This window comes from Parambassis ranga, chromosome 3 (genome assembly GCF_900634625.1).
Source record: "Parambassis ranga chromosome 3, fParRan2.1, whole genome shotgun sequence".
NCBI classification, from domain to species: Eukaryota; Metazoa; Chordata; class Actinopteri; family Ambassidae; genus Parambassis; species Parambassis ranga.
In genome coordinates, this window is record NC_041024.1 from 17,866,072 (window position 1) to 17,886,189 (window position 20,118).

At 39.8% G+C, this 20,118-nt stretch overlaps 2 protein-coding genes across 2 annotated transcripts in view; one reads left to right on the forward strand and one right to left on the reverse strand.

Moving 5' to 3' along the window:
- Nucleotides 1–12,429, reverse strand: part of hcn4 (hyperpolarization activated cyclic nucleotide-gated potassium channel 4) — a 47,285-nt gene extending 34,856 nt beyond the window's left edge. Inside the window, exons 1-2 of the mRNA XM_028401999.1 lie at nucleotides 12,416–12,429; nucleotides 11,521–12,192 (exon numbers count right to left, since the gene is read on the reverse strand). Of these exons, the coding sequence (XP_028257800.1) occupies nucleotides 11,521–12,192; nucleotides 12,416–12,429 (686 nt within the window). The remainder of the gene's footprint in view (nucleotides 1–11,520; nucleotides 12,193–12,415) is intronic.
- A 2,565-nt stretch (nucleotides 12,430–14,994) lies between these two features.
- On the forward strand, nucleotides 14,995–20,040 carry rec114 (REC114 meiotic recombination protein). Its single transcript, XM_028402284.1, has 6 exons — nucleotides 14,995–15,078; nucleotides 16,610–16,696; nucleotides 18,024–18,107; nucleotides 18,418–18,591; nucleotides 19,613–19,687; nucleotides 19,876–20,040. The coding sequence occupies exons 1-6, from the start codon at nucleotides 14,995–14,997 to the stop codon at nucleotides 20,038–20,040; spliced, it is 669 nt and encodes a 222-aa protein (XP_028258085.1).
- The last annotated feature ends 78 nt before the right edge of the window (nucleotides 20,041–20,118 follow it).

Consider the following 20,118-nt stretch of genomic DNA (forward strand, 5'->3'; position numbering starts at 1 on the left):
AACTATATTTAAACTGAGGAGGCAGATGGGATTGTACATATGAAGATCTGCATGTACAGAAAGCACATGTTTGTATTTTTACATTCAAGTGTGTGTGCACTTGTTTACATTCCCCTTGTAGAGATGTCTATCTGTTGGCTTCCATGCTGGGAGACTGATGGAATAGCATGCAAGCAGATCATCTGTCATTTCAGGCACAAGTGGCAGACAGCGTTCAACAGTGCCTACCTTTATTCTGCACCACAGTGACTGAATGGGAACAGGACAAGAGCAGTGGGTGCCTTGATACTATACATCCATAAGGGCACCAGTAAGTGTAAGTGTGATTTGAGGTTGATTAAATGATTGAACTTTGTGCATAACAAACAGATTCCCTGTTGAATAATTCATCTGCTATGTGTGTAAGTGTGTGTGTGTGAGAGAGAGACAGAGAAATAGAGAGAGAAGACCCATACTTGCACCCATTTTCTCTTTGAAGATTTGGTTTTGTTATCATGGGTTCTGCTTAGAAGTACTGACTCACCATGTGTTTGAGAATTCTGGTTATAAAAGGGTGTTATTTTACTAACAAGCTGCTATTATGAGGTGGTCCAAAAACCATGGTGGCAGAGAAATTTGTTTTTTTTTGTGTTGTAAGTTGCAGTTGACAGTTTTCTTCATTTGCTTTCATTACATGGCATGCACTGTATGAATGGAATAAATGAGTCATGTTTTTAAACAGTCTCTAGGTTAAACATGGACAGGCTCCACTGGAAAAAAGACCTACCGGTAATCGTAAATTTCTGCTAAGAGATCCTCCTCCCACAGGTTAGTTGAGGGATCACATCTGCCTTAATAAATCATTTAAATTATATATTTACATTCAAAAACACCTGGTTGGAGCTAACCTCTGGTGTGGCTTCATTTTAGGTGTGAACAGCTGTCATCATTTTCACTGAACTAGCTCTAAATTGCAGTTAAACTCATAACCATCAGAGCAACAGCTTAATTAAGTCCATTGCCATTTCTGAATGAATGAATAAGGAGGACTGACTGGAAATTAGGCATGAAAGGCTCTTGTGAAAAACAGACACTTAATCTTGCATAAACTACACTTAGCCACAGGGAGAGGGAGTCTATGATAAAGCCTGTCACACTTAACAGAAGAACAACATCTGTAACCACAAAAAATGCATTAACCATAAAAGAGCAGCTCATTACGGTTTTAAAGAAGATTGTTGGCAAACACAGTGAGATTTAAGTGTCTAAGGGAAAAAAAATCAGGTTAAAAGGGTTAATCCTGTTTTTGTTGTCACCTGCTCCAATGAACTGTCATAGCGTCGCTGTCTTTGGTAAGCACAGCCAGCAGGCACACTGCAAGCACATCACTGACACTGGCGCTGTGCAGTCGCAGGTGGCTATATTTAGGTGAGGTGCGCAGTTTTATCAAACCTAGGCTAAGAAGATTTCATCAGAGGTAGAGGCAAATCTCCCCTACCTTAGGCTAAGAGAAAACAGAGGGATTTACTAAATACCTACAGAGGGGAGAGGAGACACAAAATCAACTGAAAGGAGTCAACCTTACCTAACACTGCTAAAAGAGATCATAAATAAGATTACAAGTAGTTCTGCTGGTAGGACATCAAGGTAAGAGTGCATGGTATGATTTTTCATTCACCTCTAAAACTCTGTCTGGGACTGTTATTCAACACAGGCAAGAGAAAGACAATGCTAAAGACAATGTCATGACTGCTGTGGTAGAAAACAGCTTTACCTGTAAGCACTGGCTGTGAGCAAAGAAGCTGCCTGAACTCCAAAAGTCTAAACACAGAAATGAGGTCTGCTCCCACTTTTCCTTTCTTTGGTCACAGTCAAAGCCTGTATATAGAGATAGACAACATGACAGTGTTGCCGAAATATCTTGCTTGCCCCCTAGTGGCATGCTGCATGGACCCAACCAAAAACTGAAAATACTCCTCAAATAATCTTTTCCCAGAGATGGATTATGGATTGTTAGCCATCTTTACATACAGAATGTGATTCAAATCTGGTTAAGTCTGTAGAGAGTAAAGCTTTTTAAGACTCTCCTTTGGTCTTACCTCTTGTTATTTTTGTTATTTTTTATTCTTTTGAGAAGGGATGCATCTGCTAGTCTGGCCATCTATCCTAATTCTTTTCTGTTCTATACAAAGAATTAGTCTGGTCTCTGGGATTTGAGTTGGATTTCCATGGGGCAGTATCAACTTAACTGCTTCTGGATGCAGTTGGATAGACACACAAACAATCTGAGAAATGAAGTGTGTGATGTGGGCAGACCGACACCCAGGCCAGTATCAACTACAGACATCCACAGTGGCGTGCAGTGGGATAGGTGCGCTCGTGGATTACCGTACTATTGTCATTTTTGCTATAGGCTACCAACTTGAAAATCTATTATGTTAGCAATTCAGCAAATATTTTTGAATGAGGCATGCAGCAAGATCTCCAGGTCCAGGTCCAGTCTATTTTTTGTCTGATGTTGGAATAGCTCAGAAATTTGCACTTGAAAGCTCTGACTAAATCACACAATCACCAGAGCCACTTTGCAAACTGACCACATGTAATCGGGAAGCCCACTGAGAATACTCCGAAGTAGCAACGTCTGTGTTTCCTGTTCCTGTCCCTATAGTGACTATACAGATCCTTCTTTCTAAAAAGGATCTATGTCGAATCCTTTGCAACTTTCCAGAGCACAACCCACTACCTATTCACTGGACAGAAGAAAAACGACACATCTAGTGTGCTGTCATACCTTCAGTTGGAAAAAGGTAGAGAGACTATGAAACACAGCGCAGTTGGAGATACAGACAAGACTGAAAGCACTCTAGCCGGTGCCATGAGCATGCACTTATCCCGCTAGTATGTGCCAGTATCTCCTGTCTTTCTGCCATTAATTGCATCTGTTTTATCACAATGCCTTGTTATCTGCCTCAAAGTCCTTAGGGTCATGCCAAAGGAGTCCCCTGACAGCAGACACAGAGTGTGGCAAAAGAAACACTGGCCCAATGAACTCGTCCATCCGCCCCCACACAGACAACTGCTAAGATAATATACGGTCTATAATTGATGATATTGGTCACAGTGTACACCATCATGGTTTTTTGTTTTGTGTTAAATGCTTTATAGAATATTTATGTCCCAGCCTCCTAATTCATCCCTCACCAGCAGCACTGCTGGCTTCATTTCTCAACTCGTTATAGCTTCACTTCTGACTTAATGTCATCATGGTTGACTTCTTGCTTAAATGAATATAGAAATGAGGGTATCTTATAATCTTATAAATGTTGTCAATGGGCTCCCTGGGAAAAATTTAGGTAAATAGGACAAAAGGTTAAAAAGAAAGGAAAATCTCTATGAAGCCTCTGCATAAAATGAAATGAGATCAGTGAAGATGCCATTTGTTTTTTATTTCTTGTGAGTAAACAAAAGTGGGGTGCAGGATTTATCATATTTATTTGTTAGTTCTATAATTTCTCAATTATAATTCTGGACATGGTCAGGATTTCGATTAATGCCTACAAACTGCAGACTCACTGTTCAATTAACAATCAGCGTGGCTTGTTATGACCAAAAGTGGTATGGAGAAAAGAAGACATGCTATCGACCATGGAGATGGTGCAGATAAATCAGGAATGCCCCCTCCCCACCCTTAGCAGAGGAGAGTGAACAATCTGTCTCTCACTACAGCATGTCTCATAATCCAGCCATTTGTCTGAGTCTTCTCGACACCCAGCGTGTGGCGGGGCCAGGCCAAACACATTGATCCAGGGAAGTATTTCCTGCGAATCACGGCAACCACACACAGAGTTCTTCATTCAACACACTGGTTTCTGGGTCTCTTGGAGTGGAAGCCCTACTGTTACCAAAGCACTTTGGCTTTCTATACTTTTGTATACTGTGGAGAGAGAGATCCCCTAAAGAAAATACCACCCTGTAGCATGAATGACTTAAGATGGAAATATTAGCAATGGGATAATGGCATTAACAGGTAAATTACAAGCAGTCTATGTAAAGTATATGCAGATATCAAGATAAAAAAAAACCTATGTCAGCCAAAATTATTTCTGCACCTCTGCAACCAAAATCCATCCAATGTGGCCTAAATACAGGTATTAGATCTGAGCTGGCGGCATATAGCTTACTGTGGCTTCATCTCTAGTCAGAGTCCTGTAGTTCCAGTTCTGTAGTGTGTGCCACAAGCCATAAGCTAAATGACAGTATTTTATACTGAGAGATTTATCTAGCAAAACAATGAATTGTGAATACAGCAAGGCTGTTGTTTTAGGGGCAGGAATCTTAAAAGAGTCTAACAAAGCATCATGTGAAAGAACACACATTCTTCACTCAGGCAAAGGACAGCCAGAAGCAGCAGTGGCCTTCTTGAAAATAAATATTTCTTGTTAGTAATTTTTTCTTCGGAGAAAAAAAATGGTACGCCAACATTACTGTGAACAAGGTAGCTTCATCTGAAACATTCTAATGTCGTTTACCATGGTGACACACTTACAAGGAAGACATGCCTTTCAACATGCACTGAAAGTCTTGGCCTATTGTATACTGTTTTTGGACATTTTGGTAAATGGCTCTGACCTAAATTACCTGTGTACCACTGGGCTTGATTGGTGCCTTGCATTAAATGTAAACAGGTTTTAATATGAAGTGTCTTGAAGTATATCCAACCTATTGAAGCTCTGTATTGGTTCCAGTTTCACAACTTGGCCATTTCCTATCTAGGCTGCTAGGAAAAAAAGCAATCCAATTTCAGAAAGACAAGGGGTGTGAGAATACAGCTGGGACACAGGCAGGGCTGAAAAGGTCAACCTGGATGTACTAGATATAGCAGAATCTCTGTGAGGGGGAATGACTGGCTTGAGGCAGCAGAGGTCAACACACACAGGAAGTCATGTGTTTGTCACTATATTATAAAATCAATGCATAAAATCAAACAGTCAAGGACAAACTAGGGCCACGTCACATCTTAACGTCACTATTGGTGTTAAAGGTAGGGTAGGAGATTTCATTCTGATGCACTTTTTGTTAAATTGGTGTAACTTCTCTTTACAATCCGATAGCAACTAATTTGGCAGTTTCGCATTAAAACGAAGAATATTAATCATATGTGGAAGCTATAAAACACTAAAAACATTAGCCAATCCTACGAGGCGCACCTGCACGGAGTATTGGTTGGTTGTCACTCTCTTCCTGCTCTGTGCACACCAGAGAGGTACGTGCATGATGACCGAAGTCACAGACTGGTCGGGAGGCGTGGCTTCGGGGTGAACTCCGAGAGAAAGGGGCGTGTGTTTACTTTCAAAATCTGGCTGACTCTCACTGAGTTTTCAAAATCTCCTACCCTACCTTTAAATAACTGCTTTTTTTGGGTTGTCAGTATAGCATGCCTGGACGCTGAATAAGACACATCAGAGAGAAGTATAGCCTGCAGGAGGTATTTTAACCCAAGCAGTCTTAATTATTCATTCCAGCCATGCTGACATTTCCCATAAAATGCACAGTGCTGTGCTTTCCTGATTGCTGGAAACTAAGTCATTTCTTGTGTTTTCCAAGTTTTTCTTTTCTTTTTTGTTTTGTTTATGTATGAGTAAATACACTCATTACCCCTGGGTAAATAAAACCACACACCAAGAACAATATCTGGTTATCAGTTAGGAGGATGAATCACTACAGTACCCATAATAAAAATAAAGAATGTCCTCTTTGGCATCATTATTGATTGCTTCCATTGATTGATTCCATGATGAATATCAGATTGAAATTAACACTAAATGTGGTAAATGGGATTTATACCAGCTACTACTTGTCACGGTGCCACAGCCCAACCCATCACTGTCGAATCCAGAGTTACAATTACTTCCCTAACTGACAGTTGCAGACCCTTTTACACAATTCATAGGTTATTTGTCACAAGGTTGACAAATGCTGTTGCTTCCCCTCTTCTGTTACTTCTTGCATGAGCCAGGTGATAGGTGAAGCCAACAAGAGATGATTTCACCTACATAAGGGAAAAAGATGGCATTTCTAATGTATTTGTTGATGTAATGTTAAAATAATGCTCTGACATAGCCAGAAGCAGAATGTGCCAGCAGGATACAGAAAGGTCTGCAGAGGTTTTGGTCACACATACTTCAAATGTGACTTGACTACAAGGTGTAACAGATAAATAAATACATGCTTTCTCTGACCTCTGTCTTGAAATGAGTGAGGCTGACAAATTTACCTCTGGTCAGTCGTACAATACTTGCCTCTGGCATGTGGACAGAAAAATAAATATGACACTGGAACATGTTAAAAGAGGGAAAACTTGAGAATAGCTAGTGTTGTGTATCCACATGGAGAGATTACAAAATGATGTTGCAATGCAGAGGATGGTGGAGTGGGTAGGACACACATCAGATTTGTCAGGTGACCAAAATACCAGCTGAGTGACATGCAGCACCTAACAGAAAATGTATCCAGGAGGCTTTCCCATTTTCAAAATGTATACAAAGTCCAATCAATAAATACAATCTCACTTCGAGATTACCATCACTTTGCCAAGGTTAAACTCAGCTTTCTGGCTAATACATAAAGCTGAATTAAATTACATATCAGGCAGGGAAACAAAATTACTGTCATGCAAAAAAGGGACATTCTTTTACTGCTGTGATCGCATGTCCTGGTTTCCCACTCCCACACTAGCGTGCCCTGTGAGGTCACACGATACTGTTCAATCATTCTGCCACTGTGACAGGCAAACCTTCCACCCACCGGCCACACACATTCTCCCTGGGCTCTCTCCATTAAATAAATTGTGCTGTAATAATCTCTTGGCTCCTAATATTGGTGGATGAGCACAGCGGCCTATTTTGATTACCCCACTTTCAAGCCCAGCCAGAACCATCTGTAATCCCCATGTTTTACCGACACTACATTAAAGAAGGAATTACTTAATGGAGACTGAAAGGAAAGGAGTGTCATTTATCCTATGTCATCTCAAGCAGCTGTTTTCCTTGCCTTTCCTTGTAGATTAGCATGGTGAGACAAGCAGAGATGGATCATAAGGGAACATAAAAATGCTCCCTTTATTTTACTCAGGTTTGATGGAATATTAATTGTTAAACTATGAAGAAACACTGTCAAAATCATTTTAGATGTTGCTTCAAATATGCCAGCTTCACATTCCCCCTCACATTCCCGCCTCTCCAGGACCTCATGTTGACCTTTCAGTAACTCTCACCCACACCATGACTCCTGCCACCACGGCAAGACGAGGAATCACCCTCGTTCCAACCACGTAGGTTGTTCAATCTCATTTTTCAATAAATGCAATGATGGAGAGCTGGAATCCCCCACGAGACACAAACAAATCAATAGCACAACATACTCTCAAATCAACTGTAATCAACCTGCCTGAAATAGAGAATGTTGTTATTTAATCTCATACTGTAGCTTGCACTGGCAAACACAATACACAGAGGTACGCAGCAGTATAAACAAACTGCGCCATCACAAAATTCCAGTTAGTGGCTGTTAATGCTTGATAAGGCTGTAAGGTATTTAAATAAACAAATATTAATTAATTAATTAATAATTTTTTTATTGTTTATTTTTAAAGAAGCTAAACTACTACTGTGAGAACTGTCCGAAAACATTTTTTTGTGTTTTTGGGTTAATGTTAAATTATAATCCAGGTAAATCGTTAGGTATAATCCCAGCCTTCAGGTCTTTAGTCATCACTTTGCCTACGATTTGCCTCCCTTTAACTATATCACAGTCTTAATGTGAACATCGGTGACTACATCTGCCCTACTTTTTCTTTAATGTATTCTCTGCAAAAAAAAAGAAAAGAAAAAAATAACAGAAGCCAAATTGTAAGATGTCTGTTCAGAGGATTTATTTTTGCCACTGTCTAGGTAAGTGTCTTTTGGGAAACAGGATGTGCAGGAAAAAATAAAAGGCGCTTGCAAAAAGTGGACTTTGCAGAGGGGGTAGAAGCATTCGCCTGAATGTTGCAAAGGGATTTAACTGATTGACAGAAACTGCAGGACAGCCGCCCCCCCCCCCTTTGATAGTGCTGGCAACACGGTTCTAAAGCTTAATAGAGCCTTCACTGCAAAAAAAAAGTTCTAATGTGTAACATCTTCTTTTCTATCTCTCCAGGGAAATGTGAAAGACTTTCCAACAGATGTGTCCTCTGCGGCTCTGAATCACTAGATAATTAAAAGCCTCTTCACGATCAGAGGGCTGCATCCTAATATTGTGCCTCATCATTCGTCTAGAAGTCTGCACAATGCTCCTGCATTGACAAAATCAACTCAATGGGCTCTATACAAACATGTAAGAAAATAATGATTCCTGGATTTTAGCATACAAAATAGGGGATCTTCTCTGTCAATCAAGCACTGAAATAATACCTCTTCTCTGACTTTTATCAGTCTCTGCTTGTGAGCAAGGATTGACAGGTCTCAGCATGGCACAACAGCTTCTAAAAACAGAGAAGTCACATTTGTGTGTGTGAGATGAGGAAACCTGCAGAGCAGATATCTAATTTAAGTATATAATGTGAAAAAGGCCGACTGGGCAGTAATCCCTCAATCCTATCAAACTCTCCACAGATATTTCACAGTCATGTGATGCATCTGGACCCTGAGATTTGTAATTATTTAAAAGAATCTATATCAGTGCATCAGCTATTTTGTACCTGTCTCCTTTAGTGTGAAAAGGGTTGAGGATGTTAGCCTCTGGTTAACTGACCACATCTGCTCACTGCTTGTTCAGAATGAGAGGATGCTGTTCAGCTTTAGATCTGGAAACGAGGCTTTAGATTGGATTATGATGCCATTTTTAATCTGCCTTTTTCCCTTGCAAGATATTGCTCCTCCCCCGCTTCTTAGCGTTATACAAAAACTTGACAAGAGGAGATTTTGTTGAATTTCGTCGCAGTGATGACTATGTGATTTCTTGTGACACTCTAATTTGAGCTTATACTGCCAAAGCTTTGATGCAGACATGGGAATAAAACTTTGAGTCACAGAGACCCCTCTTTTCTCTGGACCCATTAAAAGGTCCCACTCATCTCCTTGTGTACTTTAATTACGGTCAGCACGTCCTGACTGATCCTGATTTTGGAGGATGTAGGCGGCCAAGTATCATGTTCCTCCTTCACTTTGTCAAAAATAAAACACTAGCAGTGGGTTGCGTTACCTCACTGACATGATGTACTAAATTTCATTTACTTTGTGTGACATATGAGAAATGCTTAATATCCCATTCTCCCCTGATTGAGTGCCACATCTGTGCTTTTAATTGTAGCATTGTACAATTACAAAATCATAGTGTTGAGTGCTCGTACCACACGCAAACACTTTTTAGATTTCCAAACTGTTTAATTATGGTAATATACAGTATCCGCCCTCAGACACCAAAGAAGTGGGTGGACAACCTCATTTTATACATCACCTCTCTGCCCATTACATTTATGTTTATTTTTGTACTCTGCTGCTCACTGAGAGATTCAGTGTATATATTTCACTGAATGCAAAGTGCAACAAAGTCCCTGTTCCAGTGTCTTGCTCAAAGACACTTCAAATCCGATGGCTGGTGCCAAATCTCTGACCTTTCAGTATCAGGACAGTCTCCCCAAGCCCCAAATCACCCTTCCTCCTGACATTTAACACAGTGAGTAAGAGAGTAAACAGGTCACAGAAAACACAACCAGCTGGGAGGAGCATAACAAAAATGGCAAACTGTCTAATACATTTCTAACTTTCTTCACCATGGCCAATACAAAGCATGTGTGGATTTGGAAGAAGTACTCACATAATAATTTGATTGTTTTAGAGAAAAAAAAATGTAGGTTGATGGGTGTTGACTGAGACGACAAAAACCTAAGAGATCATATGATCATTCAGAATAACCTAATTTCATAGATAGATAGAACCTCAAATGTGTAGTTTTCTGAATAAATGTAAAAGTTGTGAAAAATGTATTTTTTGTTCATATCAGCCACTCCAAGCAAACACACACACACACAGTATAAATTAATAAAATAAAAATTCATAATATTTTTAATGCTGACCTTACAGTCACCCACACACACATGGCAGGACACATCCTGTGATGTCAGATAAATGTGTCTATTCTATTCCAGGGATAGTCGTTTCAGCCTTTTCCACAGACACCTTGGGCCTGTGAGCATTTCACACCCTAACTCGTGTCAAAGTCAGAAATACTGGAATAAGCACACTTTTAATAGCAACTTGCTACCTCATGTGCACCATTGCCACCAATCGGCAAACGTAAGAAACAGGGACAATGTTACAATCCTTATAACAACGGGAACCTGGCTCTATATCGTTTTACAGCAACTCCAGTGTCTGCATGACTTAAATGATTTGTGAACACTGTAGAACTAAATGCCAAGGCTGACGCCGCTTGTACTGAAACTGTTTTGCCTGAATTATTAAACTAGAGGATTCAATTAAAAATGATAAGGTTCATTACCTATTTACATTACATACTTTGAACCAGAATAGATGTAAACTGAGGAGGTTGAAAGAAGCAGATTATCGCTCTTCAGTCAAATCGATAGCATTTTTAATGGCCAGTCCAATTATAGCAGATACACACTGCATAGCAGTTAACAGTGTAGTATGTAGAGTACAAAATGTAGTTCTGTTTAACAACTAGTGCAAAATCTAAGTGAGGATGAAGACAGTCCTGCTTGTCATTTAAGAGCTGCCATGTGACCATCAATCAGAGACATATAGCCAATAAACTCAAGGGCACAAACAATAAATAAGGAAAGGGTGCTTTCTTCCACTTATTTGATTCAGGATAGCTGTTTTTACTTTTACTAGAGCAGATTAAACACATAAGAGCTTAAGATATGCTAATCATTTCAAAACAGCTCTGGGAATATTAAATTTAATTCAAATGAAATGATGTAATCCTGTTTTTTAATGTAATGTATAAAAGAAGAGAATAATAATGAAATAAATACACTGGTTTGTTAAGGATTATGTAGAGTGAAGGCCTCATCACACACTCTTCATTATGAAAGGAGGGCCCCTGTTCACAGATCTTGGAGAATACACCATTCAAAAGATTCAATTACCCATGTGCCCAGGAAAGGTAAATAGCCCTAATTAGCAAATGCTGTGTCATGTGTGTATTGTGCCATGACAACACAGAGAGGCCTCCTGAGTAACATGTGCTACTCTGAAACAGATGAATTGTTCTACTGTTGCTGCACTGAATAAAATGTACCAATGTAAAGCTGTTTAAAATAATAAAGTAGATTGATTATTATACATATGTTTAATTAACATATAAGATAAGTGATGGAGGTGATTTCAAATGACTAAAACTATAAATAAAATGCTTCTCCACAGCATTCTGGGGTCCTGATATCTGGGCCTGTGCAAGGCACTGACGTTACGTGACAGTTCATCCTAAACCTTTTGTTTTTTTGCAGAGGGGCAAAAGTAACGTGTCTAAATTTACCTGAAATCACTGTAGGGATGAATTATCCAAAATCCGGCGGATTTAACCCGCTCTTGTTCCCGTTCGACCGCCTTCTCACTTCCAAACATCCTCAGGGAGAACTTGTTGACCCCTGGTTGAAGCATTGCCCCAAACTGTCTGTGTATGAATCCAGCCTGATATAATCTCTCGTCGTCCGGCAGAATTTGATCAATGCCATCCAACTTTATAAAACCTGACTGCTGGTCTGGAGAGTCATTCTGTGCAGCACCGCCACCGCTGGCCCCCTGCGCACCTTGATCCGGCTGGACATCACCGATGGCTCCAGGAGGGCTCTCTTCACTCGGGGTGACTTCCCCCTCTGTGATGAGGCGCCTTTCCTCCGCCGAGTCCGAGTCGTGCACATGCCGACTTGTGATGGAAGAAAGGCTGCCTCGAAACCTCCGACAATCTCCATTTGAGCTGGTCTTCAATGGTCTCCCTATGTCCGTCTCCATGATCACAGACTCCCCACTTTTGGTCTCGCCGATGCCTTTGCAGCTTCCCCCGGAGGTCGGCGACGGCAGAGGCTTCATCCTAATACTCTTCCTCCGGGTGTCCTTGTCTGCGTCTTCTCCTTCGCCCATTATAGACGTTTTCTGTCCAATGTGCTGTGGCAAACTGTAGAGCCTTTTACGCATGGAGGAGTGCAACCTGTCCATTATGACATTGAGACACAGTGGAAAAAAATTAAATAAAAAGAGACGGTTAGGCTGTATTGTAACGATTATTGCCACCAGCCCAGCGCTCCCTATCTGTTTGTGAGAGAGATCAGTCTGGAGCTAATCTGAGTCCCTGAATGCCTGCTACACATGACACGAACCGCCGTGGCTGTACTGAAACAAATGAGAGAGACTCTTGTTCACAGTTAGACTACCTGACAGATTGCATATGTCCTCACGTACAGCCTGCTCGGTCCGCTTGGCCACGGCGTCCCCGATGTACATCTTTGTGCCATTCAGACATTGTGCGCAAAAAGTGGAAAAAACTGCTTGAAAGTCACCTTAGCGTGACATGTGAGAGACGTGCCGACGGACGGTGATATGGAGACAAGGGAAAGGTCACGCACGACGAAGGATGCTCTTTTCACCAGATGCCTTCCCAGCTGCCATCAAACAACGCGACACAATCATGAAAAATACAGTAGAGCATTCCAGGGAACGCTGACATCACTGATCCATAGTCAGGGTGCGTTTTGGTGAATTGTGAATATTCATGATGCTGATCTATTGGGTTGCCATAGGAGCGAGAACTGCAAATAAGCTCAGCCCACCTTGTTTAAAGGGGACTGCTCTTCCCATTCTTAAAATGCTCTCTCGCTCCCGTAAGTTAAGGCTACAGGTAGCGATGCGAGCCCGTTGTTACACCCTGCTGTGGGCTGCACTTGGAGACGCCAAGGAGCATGTTTTCTATCCCTGCATCGCTCTGATCCACTGCGTAATTTGCGCACGCAAATGCAGCTACAATAGGTTTATATACAATTTGGCAACATGCTCTGATTAAACACATGTTCGACATTAACGTATAATGGATCATTTTGCAGCTGACGCCACATTTTACAATAGGACAAACTGATTTAAATAAGACGAGTAAACCTTATTTGCAAATATTTGCGCCTCCTTGTCATTTTTTACGGTCTATCTAATACTGTGGCTTCAATCAATCCAGTCTCACTCAAGTGCGTACGAATCACACGACATTTTACATTCAAATAACATGCAATGTGCACGCTAAACTCACTGGTACCCTCATTTTGAATGAGAGGTTAGCCTGAATTCTGAGTACTGATGTCATTCATTCACAATATTCGCAGCTGTGTGTAGGAGCATGGCAGGTAAAACAGGCTGGGTTCATACACAGGAGTGGGACTTCACGTCTAAGCCTATAGATAAGCTGCAATTTAGTATAGAATCAAAACCCAGTATCAGTTATGAAATAATCATCAGTCTCACATAACATACAAAGAAAAAGAAACATAGTGTGACATGTTTTAAGTTAAGTCTTTAAGTCTGGCTAAGTTAACCCAAGCTGTCAATGTAATATAAAGAAGCAAACCTAGTCAGACATGTTTACAGAAAACAAACATTTAGAATATTCTGTCTGTACTGCTGAGAATGTGTGATGAGCATACATATATATAATCTCAGCCATACATCGTTATGTTTTACCAAAGCAGCAGAATTTCAAAAATGTACATTTAAACACCTTCTGCACAATATCAGACTAATTTTGCCTTGTGCCATTCAACTGATGTCTGCAAAATAATTGCATATTACATAGTACATGAGAATAGTGCAAGTAAACAATGCATGTTTTAAAGGTCCATATATGAAATATATAGACATATCAAATAAAGACATGTAGGTGCATATTAGCTACAATCTCTTAAAAACGGGAACAAATTATGATACTGACATATATATCTAGACTATATGCATCACATGTAGAAATGAGCTTATGTTGCGGTGGTGCATGGTGCCATATGTAACCTCATGCCTCTTTCTGGAGTCAGTTTTTGTAAATAAAGCCCAAAAAAAGCTCACCAGATTGCCTGATTACCAAAATTCAAATCATAAAATTAAAAAAAAACACTTCTGGTTCTGGAATATAAGAAGTATGGTCATGACCTAAACGTGCCACCTTTACCATACCAGTACATCACTATATAAGTAACACATATGTGGCAATATGACTGAGGATGTAGGGGGATATAGGGGGAGAAGCAGTCACATGCACATTGGCCAACATGCATGGCATGACTTGAGCTTGACGATGTATGTGAACAACAACAGGGAGCTAGCAATTAACAATGCCGTAGCTCTTGCACACCTACATGGAGTGCAACTATTAATTATGCACCATTATGTTGCAATTAGTAACACCGGAACATCTCAGCAGCACAGTAAACCAGGTCAGAATAAGGCAGTAGTTTTCACAAATCTAACACCGTAATATTTATGCGAGGTTAAATTTAAAAGATCAGACCCCATGACAAGGAGGACAACTCAGGGGTCATCAGCCTGGTGTCCATTAATGGACATCAGGCATCAGTGATTGTACAGAATATAAGATGACCTTTTCACCCACTTAAGACAAACTGATAATTATGTTGTCAAACTTACTGGGACACAAAGCATGTTGTAGCATGAGCAGGTTCTTCATTTGCTAAGGCATTGCTTCCTAACAGCTCTTTCAATGGCGACATGTAGCCTACTGTGCCATACATGCACATGCAGTACCAGTGTGCAGACCAAGAAGGAGACGAGCAAGAAGCAGAAGAAGTAGAAGAAGAAGATGGAGCAGCAGAAGCAGCAGCAGCAGCAGAAGAAGTAGAAGCAGAAGAAGAAGAAGAAGAAGCAGACGAAAAAGAAGACGAAGAAGAAGACGAAGAAGAAGACGACGAAGAAGAAGCAGCGTTAGTTAGTTTGCTCATAACTACGAACGTGTCTCTTGGAAATGGCCTCCGGTCAAACGTGGAGATTAAAACGCTATGGACGTTTCGTCCCAGGCTCTAACGTGACAGGTGGAAATTCTTGGAAGGTAACTGTCGCTCAAGTTGTTAAGTGTTTTTTTTTTCATTGGGTTATGCTAGCTAGCTAAACTTTGTTTTATGAAGCTAAATTAGCTGCACTTAGCTTTGCATAGTCCTAGATTTTAGCTGCACACCTAACAGCTACCGTCATTGCCTGTGTATTGGTTGATTATTCTATTGATGCGTGCATGCATATGTATATAGGTCAGGTGGTAAATTGTATTGTTTATTGCGGTGGTCGGTCTTACCTGCTTGCTAGGACACTTAGCGCCCTCACCTGGGGCAAGCTGACAAAATCCCGGAACCACTTATCGATGGCCAAAACGCAGAACCTCCTATCTGAAACATGTACTTTCGTGAGAAAAAGTAAAACCTTGTTCTGTTTTGCAGAATGCTAAATGTTTAGTATACCCAATATATAATACACTATTTTTTTGGATTATATCATATATTAACACAAGGTTCCTTAGGAAATAAACTGCAGATAGGAGGTTTTGCTCTTTTGTCCTCATTATGCATTTCTGCAACCTATTTTAGTTTGTACCCTACACACAATTAAAAGATTAAAACACTGGAAACACTTTTATGTTCACAGCAGCTGTTATTGTATGAAAGTCTGTGGTTGAGTGAATGTAAAGTCAACGAAGCTACTGGTTTTTGATATTATTCTGTAAATATGATACTGTAGGCTATGCTTTTATTGGGGAATATATAATAAGACAGATGTAGGGAAGTCAGTTGATAGTTAAGACCGTTGGAACGTCAACACTAGATCAATTAAAATAATGTGCAAAGGCAAAATATGTGCAACACATTGAAAGAAAAGCTGATATACAGCTGGAGGTATGAAAAAGAATGGGCTTGAGGAAGTCATGAAGATAATTGTTGTAATAAGGCAGTATTTTAAAATAGTTACATAGTTTCAGTTCCAGACAGTTTGTGCTGTAAAAAGAGTGGCAGCTGAAGCTGTGTGTTTACTGTGAGGAGGGGAAAGGATGGCTAAGAAACCCAATTTGCACTTGCATTACACAATCTACTGCATGACAACTCTGTAAATATTAGACAGGAATTCAGAACAATTTAAAATGAGGTTAGGTGCATTGTGAATTAACCCATAGGGCTGTACCACATTCTCTGCTGTAATATATAGTTGGGGCAATTTAGGAGCATGGGATTACAAGATTGTATCTTACTAACCTTATAATAAAACATAATTATTGCAGATACTCATAACCTGCAGGGACAGTGTAAAATTTCACATTTCAGTAAATGGAATCACTAACTAAAGTTTTTTTCCCCAAAAATTTTTTTAACTATTTTTTGACACTCACTCACACCGAGCTGCTCTAAAGCTAATGAAGAGCATAGTAATGCTAAACTACTATACTGTCAATTTGCCTTAATTTGTAAAGATTAACCATGTTATAATTTTTGAACAGCAGCCATCCAACTTTACAATGAAAAACAAGTCAAGTCAATGCAAAAAACAAAGAAAATAAAATGAATTATGAATTTATTGATGTTCTTTTTCTTCACCAGATATTTGAGGCAACGTGCAGTGAACCAATTGTTTTCACAATTGTGGAAGCTGGATACATGATGGTATTGCAAGGACAAGAATGTTTGGTAAGAAGACCATGTGGCCCATTAACTATTTGTGTATGTTTGCCTGTTTCTTTTCTGTTTTATTTCAAATTTTTTATTTTAAATTTTATTCAGTACATTGCACATCGCTTTAGTAGACAAAAATCTGACTTCCAGATAAAGGGCTTTGATGAAGGCCATGAAATTTCTGCTTTCATTTCTACTTAAGTTCTGAAGGGCTATGGCTTGGATGGGTAATTCCAAGAATTCTTAAGAACTTCTTTGCTACACATTCAGCAGTTTTTAGATTCATGCCCAGGACACACTCCAGGCTTCCTTAGCAATTTGGTGGAAATGTGTAACTTGGTCTCATAGTAGAGTCGTGAATAAAAAGTTACCTCTACTGGGCAGACAACGGGAATCTGAGTGACTGCTCAATGTCTTATTAATGGTGTTCTGGCAGGAGACACAACTATCTTGCTGTGCCAGGTTGCAGAGCCAGACAGATATTCAGGTCAGACTGCGGAGAGCTTTCACCAAAGATGATAGACTGGTCTATTATAGATTGGTGCAGTGAATGTTCAGGAACATTCAATACAGAGAGCTGAGACCTGTATGCTTTGATAAGGTCTAAAGGAAACTTTTCGAATTGTCTTTGAACATAACTGCTGTGTTACAGACCAGACAATAAAGGACTTACTGAGGATCTCAAGTGCATTTCAAACATGGATTCTCCTGTCAAATCAGGCATTACCTAGCAAAGTATTTAATGCCTTAAAACACTAAAACCATTAGTGGTCTAAAATCTTCACATATCTTGCTTTATGTTGAACCTGATGACTGTCAAAGCCAAATAAAAATTATTTTAAACATTTTTAAACATCGCAGCATATTGTAACCATGCATGTCCCTCATGGAAGATTGTTTAGTAATAATGGTATCACCTAAAAATATGTATCAATGTTAGATGTAAAATGATGGCGTAATAGTATAGCAGAGACCTTTGATGTTATGCACATATTGTTATAAAAGTCATTTAATTGAAGTTAGAGTTCTAAGCAGTGTTTACTTGTTGCTTATTTAACTTCTGGTTTTTTTTTTAAAAAAAGCTTATCATAGGCTCAAAGCTGAAGCTCTGATGTTACTGAGTAAATAGAGACCCCTGCAGACAGTGTTGGGTAACAGTTTTTCTACCGGCAAAGATTTTTTTTTTGTACACCATTGGGATAATGTTTTAGGAGCGAATGGGTATTAATTGGCACAGTATAAAAGAAGTCTTCATATCTTTGTATGTTTTTGCATGTCATTTGTGTAGAACCTAATAGAGTCCATGTGGCTGCTATAGATTTATTCTCTTGTCTTTTCTCAGGATACAATCCCTTTGCTCTGTGGCCCCGGTTCTCTTAAAATGCACCAGAAATCTGATAACCTGATATTTCGATACACTGTGAAGGTCAGTCATGAGAAATGTTTTAGCACCACAATGAGTTGTCCCTATCTCAAGGTACATCATTGCCCCTCAAAAGGTCCAGACTATCTTTTAGTAGGATGGCATGTTATTTGAATGATTAAATTAATGTTTTTGTGACAAATAATTGCCTTATAAATCTGTGTCTGAATATTCTGCTAAGGTCTTCCTGTATACCCTTTTTCTTTCTGAGGCCCTGATTTTACAAAGGAAACAAACAAACCACAGATTGTGTTTTTATTGGCACAGCTTAGATTGACAGAAACAGACTGAGTGTATTTGGGGATTTCTGCAGGGAGAGAGCCGCATGATGAGAATGCAGTTTGATGGAAGTAGCAGGGCAGAGGCCATAAATGAGTGTTCAAGTGCTGTGGAAAAACTGATGCAGTACGTGCCTGTCACCACTCAGGATGACGCCCCACTGCACCCTAATCAGCCCCCCAGTGAGGCTCCTGCACCAGCAACACAGGTTGCCCACTTTACATTTCAGTAAATAGAATGTCTATATTAGAGTTAGCACTGATGGACAGGTCGGTTTGTGAAATGTGCTGCCACAAAACAGGTCAGTGACAAAAGTGTCTCATACATGTATGTGACTGTACAATATGACAAGGGACTTTTCTTCATTTATTTCCTGTGTGTCCAGTTAGTGTACACTGTTTTGTAAATTTAAAAACCATATTAATTTAATGTAAGCTGAGGTTAACATAATTAACAGTAATCACTGCTTCATCAAGAATAATTGAAGTAATTGTATCATAATAAAGTGGTCGGTATAATCAACAGTGGCCATGTTATCCCACTAGATGGTGCTATTTGCAGCACATTTCTAATATTAGAGCTGACACTACAGCTACAGTAGGTGGAGTGAAATGGACTATATAATTAACTCGAGTCATTAGCCAATCACTGCTGAAATTATGGTGTCTACTGTAAAAGGGTCCACACTCATTCACAGACAAATGTAAAACAACACTTTATGAGTGCAACAGTAAAAGTGGCATAACTCTTAAGCCATTGACAGAATAGGTCTTAATATTTCAAATTACAAACAATAACATAACATACAATCAAAGAATTTACGCAGTTTATATTTATGCTTTGTTTATTCATGCACTGTAGGGATAAGATCGTTGATGCTTAATTCTTCTTTATGGTGGTGGTCACCTTTTATTTATTGTCAACCCAAATGCAGCAGAGCATATGACTGATTCAAAATTGGATTGTGGGTAAAACTTTCATCCGGCTTTTCTATCTTCTTAGCATTAAACATAAAGGACTGAGAAAGGAATGAACTCCAGCATGGGGTAGAAGGTGACCTTTAGTGAACAGACACACTGAAGGAGTTCACAGTGAAGATGAAAGGGCTTTGAGGGGTAGATATCTTTCAATTAGTAATGAAGCCATTGATTGGTCTTTTAACCCTGTGGTTACTTGTCTTGTTTGTCAGATCTTTTTTAAGTCTTTTATGTGTGATGTTGTGTCAGCAGACTTGTCAGGATAAGGCTGAGAGAGTTGAGCTTGAGGTACTCCAAGGATCTGTGTCCATCAGGCATCTCACCCAGGTATTGATTTTGAAAAGAGAGTCAGTTATCATCAGGCTGTCTGAAGCCAACAAAATAAATGTCCACTGTGGAATGTGTAGATTTTGTGTGGAGCTTAACGTCACAAAATGTATTTAGCTGGTCAAGGCATTAGTTAATATGTATTTGAATTATGACTAGCGCTGAAATATTCTCTGGGCCTCACACAGCACTTCTTGGGAGAGACTACTGTGATTCTGCCTGAGATATATCGTCACAGTTGTTTGACACCAGATGACTTGGAGCCCATCCTGCGTGTTTTTCTGCTGGATCCTAGCTTCCCGTCATTTGTAGAGAAAGTAGAGGAGGGGCTCAAGAAAATGCTTCAAGAGTAAAGAATCTCAGCAGCAGCAGAATACAAAGGTCAAGTGAGTGCAGTGAATGCTTTTGTTCTCTTACACAGTTTATGTAGG

Coding starts and splice junctions, on each gene's coding strand:
- rec114 (XM_028402284.1), top strand. CDS start 14,995: ATGGCCTCCGGTCAAACGTGGAGATTAAAACGCTATGGACGTTTCGTC. Junction 15,079..16,609: donor CAGGTGGAAATTCTTGGAAG/GTAACTGTCGCT, acceptor TTTCTTCACCAG/ATATTTGAGGCAACGTGCAG. Junction 18,592..19,612: donor CTCCTGCACCAGCAACACAG/GTTGCCCACTTT, acceptor TTGTGTCAGCAG/ACTTGTCAGGATAAGGCTGA.